Source organism: Molossus molossus, unplaced genomic scaffold (assembly GCF_014108415.1).
Source record: "Molossus molossus isolate mMolMol1 unplaced genomic scaffold, mMolMol1.p scaffold_m16_p_6, whole genome shotgun sequence".
Lineage (NCBI taxonomy): Eukaryota > Metazoa > Chordata > Mammalia > Chiroptera > Molossidae > Molossus > Molossus molossus.
The window spans coordinates 23,786,189-23,795,281 of record NW_023425399.1 but is presented as its reverse complement, the minus strand read 5'-3'; the positions used below and the strand labels follow the sequence as shown (position 1 = coordinate 23,795,281).

The 9,093-nt window shown below is 38.8% G+C and overlaps 1 protein-coding gene across 1 annotated transcript; it reads left to right on the top strand.

Annotated features, from left to right (window-relative positions):
- Positions 1-2,210: 2,210 nt before the first annotated feature.
- DEFB115 (defensin beta 115) lies at positions 2,211-7,676 on the top strand. The gene is made up of 2 exons (XM_036244733.1): positions 2,211-2,304; positions 7,432-7,676. The coding sequence occupies exons 1-2, from the start codon at positions 2,211-2,213 to the stop codon at positions 7,674-7,676; spliced, it is 339 nt and encodes a 112-aa protein (XP_036100626.1).
- The last annotated feature ends 1,417 nt before the right edge of the window (positions 7,677-9,093 follow it).

The window sequence follows — 9,093 nt, the reverse complement described above, 5'->3', positions numbered from 1 at the left end:
CTTGGAAATTATTTTACATATTTTTTGCTCTCCTTCCGAATTATTGAGTTATTTATTTATTTATTTATTTATATTCAGTCATAACAACTATAATGCACATATAGTCCTGATACCTTGATCTTGCTCATGGTTATGTCCCAAGTTGCTAGACCAGTACCTTGTACATGATGCTCAATAAAAATTTGAGAACATGTTCATACAATCATGTCAATAAATTATAAAGATAACTACCATGTACAATCCAGCAATCCCACTTCTGGACATATATCTGCATGAAATAAAATCACTATCTTTTCTTAAAAAATGTTTTCATTGATTTCAGAGAAAGGAAAAAGAAGGAGAGAAAGAAACATCAATGGGAGAAAAACATCGATTGGCTGCCTCTTGCACACCCCCTACTGGGGATTGAGCCCGTAACTCAAGCATGTGCCCTGAGCTGGAATCAAATCAACAACGTACCTGGGACAATGCTCAACCAACTGAGCCACACTGGCCAGGCTGAAATCATTATAATGAAGAGATATTTACACTCTTATTTTCATTGTAGTATTTATCACAATAACCAAGATATGGAAACAACCTAAATGTCTGTCGAAAGATGAATGGATAAAGAAAATGTGGTATATACATGCAGGAGTATACTAATCAGCATTTTAAGAAAAGGAAATCCTGCCATTTATGGCAACATGTATGAACCTGTAAGACATTAATTATGCTAAGGGAAATAAGTCTGATGAAGAAAGAAAAGACAGGTGCATAATCTCATTTATATGTGGAATTTCAATAATCAAACTCATAGAAGTGGAGAGTACATAGTGGTTCCAGGGGCTGTATGGAGGGGAAAATGAAGAGATGTTGGTCAAGGGGTATAAAGCATCAATTATGCAAAATGAAAACGTTCTGAAGTTCTATTGTACAACAATGTGACTATAGTTAATAATGTTGCATTGTTTACACAAATTTGCTAAAGGAATAGATCTTAAGTAATTTCACCCCCCAAAAAAGAACAAGAAATATTAAACAGGCCTCCCTTTACATCATTACTCAGCCACAGTCCTCTGGGATGATAGAAAGAACATGTGCTCTGAGAACAGATAAACCTGAATCTAGACCTTGTTCCTAAGCACTGTATCACCCTGAGAAAATCACATCTGCTTGTCAGGGATCATGTGAAGGTCCTAGGGGTCTTGTGTGTGAAAGTTCAGTGTCTGCATTCATGCTCACTGCTTTCTGGAGAAGGTTATCCCTAATACTTGCTGAATGTAGGAGGAAGAGAGCAAAATAGAAGAGCACTGGACCCAACAAAAGGTATAAAATAACTATAAGACAGACCAAGGACCCCAAAAAAGAAAATCCAGAGGATTCACAAACTTTCTTATGGAGCCCAGGCAGTGCCCCCTTCCACACCCTCTTTGTTGGAGAAGTCACCTGAAATGTTTTTGCTCTATTCTTTGAGGCTGGAGTCTAAGAAAGGCCCAGAAGCAGCTAATATTAGAGAGTTAGGGTAGGAAATAAGGAGGAAAATGCAGAGTTAGAAAGAACTAGACTAGGACTTGGGTTATGAGGGCTCTCAGTTTCTTTCTTTCTTTCTCACAGTGTGGGACCCTAGTCAATTCTTTTCTACTCTCTGGGCCTGCATTTTGTCAACTGAGAAATGCCAATTCTAAAATCTATCAAGATATGAGTGAATACTATACAGGCATTCATCCATTCAGTGGTTTCAACAAATGTTCACTGCATACTCTGGACATACAGAAATCTTCAGGGGTCCCTACTGTCAGGCATCTCACTGTCTATTAAAAGTTGCCCTCAGTGGTGTTAGTCCGATAGGGGAGATGAACTAGAGAAATACTTAGTTCCAACTCATAATGGCAAACATTATAACAGAAAAAAAGGAAGAAGAGAGAGTGTGAGAACATAGGGAGAGGATTAACTACTCAAGAAGAGGAACAAGAAAGGCTCCTTGGAAAGTGGGTCCATTCTCCCCACAATGCCACAATTTGTGTAGGACTTGCACATCCTCTGCTAATGCCTTCTGCTGTCCCAGATGATGTCTAGAGAAAGACTCTAAACACAATTTGTATTGCTGACCTGCAGGCTGATGTTCTGGGTGGTGAAACATTTTGCTCTTTGATTTACTGTCCATGACTCAGCCCTACCCACATCAATAAAATTCAGAGTAGAGACTTACCTTCCCTGGTACATTCAGTATGCTGCTGGATCATTCCTCACCCCTCTCAGGATACATTAAACTTTTGTTCCTGGCCCTAGCTGTCCTTTTGGTCCTGGATCAGGCTTCCCCAGGTAACCAGACTATGGAGAGGAGGGAAAAGGGAGTAAGAATGGGGTCCTACTCACTGAATCAGTAGAAAATTGAACATGTCTGGGAGTTAGGAGAGTCCACAGGATGGCTGAGATTTGGTGAAAAGCCTTATAATGAATATGCTCCATTTATAAGGGTAGTATAAGGGTAGTCTGTCACCTGTGACCATGATGATGTTTCTCATTGAGGAACCTGGTGAATATCAGCAAAAGCCAGGGTGTCTTGCATGAAATCTCTTCTATATGCAGAAGCAACCACAGCATCTCTATTGTTCTTATTATCCTTGGCCCAAATGTTCATAGATTCTCATCCCAAGCATCTTTCACTTCAATTTCATTTCCAATAGATACAACTTCTTGAAGTAACCAGTCCCATTACTTCACTTCTCTATTGTTGTTTGGCTTTGAATGCTTCTTTTTCTTTTTTTTTTTTTTTTTATCCCTACCTGAGCACTTTTTTTTTTTGCATTTACTTTAGGTACAGCGGGAGGGAGAGAGGGAAGGAAGAGAGAGAGAGAGAAATATCGATGTGAGAGAGACACATCGACTGGTTGCCAACCACACAACCCCAACCAGGGCTGGGGAAAACTGCAATGGAGGTACATGCCCTTAGTGGGAACTGAACCCGGGACTCTCTGGTCCGTGGGCCGATGCTCTAACTGCTGAGCCAAACTGGCCAGGGCTGAATGCTTCTTTAAAGCAATCAGAGGAAGCATCTCGTTCTTGTCTTAGAATATATAGTGAAAAATATGTAGGTTGATGTTGAATGTGATAGCTATAGTTTCAAGGTGGTGCTGGAGTTAGAACAGAAGATTCTGGTTTCCAAATTGAACATGGCCAGAGCTCTCTAACAATATTTACCACTTGTCCGAGAGACTTCATAGACAAGGGGTAAATAACCTTTTAATGGAAATGTTTCCACTTAGGCTTCCTTGTGATTCTAAATTTTATGAATTTTATTTTATTTTTTTAATTAATTAATTAATTTTTGTTACAGATGTTTCTCTTTTTTTCTTTACTGATACCCCCTCCTCCTCCTTCCCCGCCTTGTCCCCAGCTTTGTTGTCCATGTTCATGCATATATGCATATAAGTGCTGTGGTTTATCTCTCCCTCTCCACCCCCTCTTCTGGGGATTGTCAGTCTGTACCCCACTTCCACATCTCTGGAACTACCCCATTCCTCAGACTGTTATGTTCATTATATTCCACAAATAAGTGAGATCATATGATACTCATCTTTCTCTGTTTGGCTAGTCCGCTTAGAATGATACTTTCCAGGTCCCTCCATGTTGTCTCAAAGGATGAGAGATCTTTCTTTCTTACTGCTGCAGAGTACTCCATTGTGTATATATGGACCACAACTTTTTATCCATTTGTCTATTGATGGACATTTGGGCTGTTTCCAGATCTTAGCTATTATAAATAGTGCTGCTACAAACATGGGGGTACATATATTCTTTCTGATTGGTGTTTCAGGCTTCTTAGGGTATATTCCTAGAAGTGGGATCACTGGGTCAAATAGAAGTTCAATTTTTAATTTTTTGAGGTAACACCATATTGTTTTCCATAGTGGCTGCACCAGTCTGCATTCCCACCAGCAGTGTACTAGAGTTCCCTTTTCTCCACACCCTCGCCAACACTTGTTGTTTGATGATTTGTTGATGGTGACCATTCTGACAGGTGTGAGGTGATACCTCATTGTTGTCTTAATCATCTCTCTGATGATTAGTGATGTTGAGCATTTCTTCATATGTCTCTTAGCCATTTGAATATCCTGTTTGTAGAGGTGTCTATTTAGTTCCTCTGCCCATTTTTTAATTGGGTTCTTTGTCTTCCTTTTGTTGGGTTGTATGAGCACTCTATATATATTGGAAATTAACCCCTAATCTGATGTATCTATGGCAGTTATGCTCTCCCATACAGTGGGTTCCCTTTCCATTTTGATGGTTGTTTCTTTTGCTGTGCAGAATGCAGAAGCTTTTTAGTTTGATGTAGTCCCATGTTTTTATTTTTTCCTTTGTTTCTGTATCAGTAAAAATTCTGCTGTGTATGGTGTCTAAAATTTTTTTCTTTATTGATTTCAGAGAGAGAGGGAAAGTGAAAGGGAGAGAGAGATAGAAACATCGAGGAGAGAGAACATCGATTGGCAGTCTCCTGCGTGCCCATGACTGGGGATCGGGCCCACAACCTGTGCATGTGTCCTGACCGGGAATCGAACCGGAGACCTCCTGCTGCTTGGGTCGATGCTCAACCATTGAACCACACCAGCTGAACTGATGTCTGAAATTTTGTTGCTTACATTTTCTTCTAGGATTTTTATGAATTCATGAGTCACATTTAAGTCTTTTATCCATTTTGAGTTTATTCTTGTGTATGGTGTAAGTTAATGCTCTAGTTTTTGTTTTTTTTGTTTTTTTTGCATGTAGCTGTCCAATTTTCCCAACACCATTTATTAAAGAGGCTGTCTTTACTCCACTCTATGCTCTTGCCACCTTTGTCAAATATTAATTGAGCATATTGTCTTGGGTCTATTTTTGTGTTCTCTATTCTGTTCCATTGATCTACCTGCCTGTTCTTGTGCCAGTACCAAGCTGTTTTGATTACAGTGGTTTGTAGTATAACCTGAAATCTGGTAATGTGATCCCTCCAACTTTGTTCTTTTTTTTTCAACATTTCTGTGGCTATTTAGGGTCTTTTGGTTCCATATGAATTTTTGAAGTATTTGTTCTAGTTCTGTGAAGTATGTTGTTGGTATTTTCATGGGGATTACATTGAATCTATAGATAGCTTTGGGTATCTATATTTTATTTTAATGATGTTAATTCTTCCAGTCCATGAAAAAGGTATGTGCTTCCACTTTTTTATATCTTCCTTTATTACTTTTTTCTATGTCCTGTAGTTTTCTGCAAATAGGTTCTTTATTTCTTTGGTTAAGTTTATGCCTAGGTATCTTAATGTTTTTGCTGCGATGGTAAATGGGATTGTTTTTTTAGTTTCTCTTTCTATGAGTTCATCATTGGTGTATAAGAATGCCGTCAATTTATTGACGTTAATTTTATATCCTGCTACTTTGCCAAATTCACTTATTAAGTCTGGTAAATTTTTGATGGAGTTTTGGGGTTTTCTATGTATAGTATCATGTCATCTGCAAATAATGACAGTTTCACTTCCTCCTTACCAATTTGGATCCCTTTTATTTTTTCATCATGTCTAATTGCTGTGGCTAAGACTTCCAATACTATGTTAAATAAGAGTGGCGAAAGTGGGCATCCTTGTCTTGTACCTGTTCTTAAGGAAAATGCTTTTAGTTTTTGCCCATTGAGTATGATGTTGACTGTAGGTCTTTTATATAAGGCCTTTATCATGTCAAGATATGGTCCCTCTATTCCAAGATTGCTGAGCATTTTCATCAGAAATGGGTGCTGGATTTTGTTGAATGCTTTTTCAGCATCTATTGATATGATCATATGATTTTTTTGTTGTTGTTCAGATAGAATGGGAGGGAGAGAGTGGGAGAGAGAGAGAGAGAGAGAGAGAGAGAGAGAGAGAGAGAGAAAGAGAGAGAAACATAGACATGAAAGGGACACATCGAGTGGCTGCCACCCGAACGACCAACCAGAGCCGAGGACAAACTGCAACCAAGGTATGCACCTTTAGTGGGAACCGAACCTGGGTCTCTCTGGACCGCAGGCTGATGCTCTAACTGCTGAGCCAAACTAGCCAGGGCTGATCATATGATTTTTATCTTTCATTTTGTTTATGTGGTGTATCACATTTATTGACTTGTGAATATTGTACCAGCCTTGCATCCCTGGGATAAATCCAACTTGGGCATGGTGAACAATTTTTTTGATGTGTTGCTGGATCCGATTTGCTAGTATTTTGTTCAGGATTTTGGCATCTATGTTCATCAGGGTTATTGGCCTGTAGTTTTCTTTCATTGTAGTGTCTTTTTCTGGTTTTGGAATTAGAATTATGCTGGCCTCATAAAACGAGTTTGGAAGTCGCCCTTCTTCTTGAATTTTTTGAAATAGTTTGATGAGAATGGTTATTAGTTTTTCTTTGAATATTCGGTAAAATTCCCCTGTGAAGCCGTCCGGGCCTGGGCTTTTGTTTGCTGGGAGAGTCTTGATTACATCTTCAATTTCTTTTGTTGTTATTAAAGTTTATGATTTTTAATTCCATGTTTTTTTTGTGCGTCATTGCTGTTGGAAATTGCATCTTCCTTGGGTCAGCTTTTCAAACTGAACATCTTTGCGAATCACCCAGTTGTTCTAGTTGCAAAAGAAGTTTGCTTCTTTTGAGTAACTTGCTTTATTTGAGACTACCTTAAACTCTGGTGAGGGCAACTTGAATAGAGGAGGGATTTTCAGATGCAAAAGACACTTTGGAGAAGGAATATGCATATTGACTCATGGAATCAGCGTTATCTTGACTCTAACTTTTCCAGCTTGAACATCCTGGTAAGAAAGAGAGAATAGGAAATTCTCTACCAGGTGGGGTGTTAGGAGAAAAAACAAGTAGAGAGAATCTTTAATTTAAACCAAGATACTGTGATCTCTCAACTGAACTCAATGTGCTGGGAAAGCTGAGTCTGCACTTTGTGTTTTATTGACCTAAGTAGGACTGAGTCACAAACAATAAATCATAGAAGGGCAGTGTTATACCATCCAGAAAATTAGCCTACAGGTCAGCAATATGAATTTATCATTCAATGTCAAAGTGCTGGTCTAGGCATCATCTGGGGCACTAGAATAGTACTTGGCAAATGATAAGTGCCCAACAAATCACTGTTGAGTGAATAATAAAGGGAGAGAGGAAAACAGATAATTGAAGGTTTAGGCCCACTCCTAGACAAGCACCCGTATATGGGGACAAGGAGGAAACAGTGTTGATGAGACTGAAAAATTATGGAGATGGAAACATCATAAGCATAGAAATAAAATCCAACTAAAGGAGAAAAGATAACCAATTATATCTACTACAGCTCAGGACCAACTGTAGGCATTTTTAATGCACCATCATTACTACAACTACCTACATCCTTAGTAGACTAGTCCTTACTCTTTGTAATGTATTTGTTTGTTTATTTCTGTTTATTTTGATAGCTGGATGGGTCCAAATGTGCAATTATGGAACTGGCCAGTGCAGGCCAACTTGCAAAGAAAATGAAAGGAAAAAAGGAAACTGTGTGGGTAGAAGAGTTTGTTGCCTCCGTTTCCTAAGTAAGAGATCAGCAAGCCTTCCGGAGAAACAAGAGATGACATGTAAGACTATGGCAAGTGCAACTAACTATCTATTGCAGATGCGTGACAAGAATTTTAACAGACCTTACAATGAGTCAGTGAAATGACTATCCAGGCACCTGCATGATTCTTAGATTTTAGATTCCTGCTGGATACTTACATGGTCCATTAAAGAAAATATAAGCTAAATTCAGCTATCATTTTATTGTCTCTCTAGTCCTCTGTAGCTAACATCTCTAGGTTGTTCTAAGATAAGACTGCTAATATTAGTTCTCATGGTAAGACAGTTTTATGGAATCTGGATCCTGAATTCCTAAGCCTCTGACTAGGTGCTACTAGGTTGAATGTGGAAGTTTTCCACACTAATGCAAATTCCACCTTGGCCACACACTTTAATCTAATGTCTCATCCTGGATTGTTGAGACAAGCCAGTGTGATCCAGAGGTCTTCTTTCACCTATTTAGTTCAAGATTTAGCTCAAGACTCTGCCTCGTTGTCTTACTCTTAGAATTCATCCCTCATCCTAATCTTCTAATCACAGTTTTCTTCCCAAAGATTGTCATGCCCTCTGGCAGGAGGCAATCATTTCTGCACTAACCAAATGGAAGGGGAAAATATTAAAAACAAAACCCTCAACATTTACTGAGAACTTTCTATGTGCAAGACCTCATTCTAAACACCTAACATAACCATTTTGTCTAACAACTGCTCCATGTGGTTGGAACTACAGGTATATCTCAGAGATACTGCAGGTTCAGTTCCAGACCATCCAAACAAAGTGAGTATTGAAACAAGTGATACAAATGTTTTGGTTTCCCAGTGCATATAAAAATTATATTCACACTATACTGCAGTCTATTGATTGTGCAATAGCATTATGTCTAAAAACAATGTACATACCTTAATTAAAATACTTCATTACCAAAAAAAATGCTAACAATCATCTGAGCCTTCAGCAAGTCATAACTATTTTGCTGGTGGTTGCTCAATTCGTAAAAAAAACAAAAATACAATATCTGTGAGGCACAATAAAATGAGGTATGCCTGTATAGTGTATTATGTCCCCTTCCCAGGAGAGGTAACTAAGTCTCAGAGAGTTCAAATGACTTGCCCCAAAAGGCACAGATATCTAGTTGAACCCTTGGTGCCCAAGGAAGACATTATGGTTCCTCAAAGTGGAAAATGATTGCTGCAGAAAGCTTCCTTCCCTTTACTCTTCCTACCCAGAACTTACTTCCTTAATGTGGAAGGTGTGGTGAAAGGAAGAGCTTTGTGAGCCTCCCTGTGGTTAAAGTAAGTAACAAACCAAGCATTAACTGGTATATCCAGGCACAAATATAAATGGTCCAGAGTTGCAGTTAAGGAGGAAGTTGCTCCCACTTAGCAGACAGTCTTAGTTCAGAGGCCAATGTCAGTCGGATCTAAAGTTGAAAATTATTTCTAGTCCCTATTGACATAATTATCTGGAGAATACAGTCGAAAGACAAAGTACAACAATCATCACAATAATGGCAGCTTTTACCC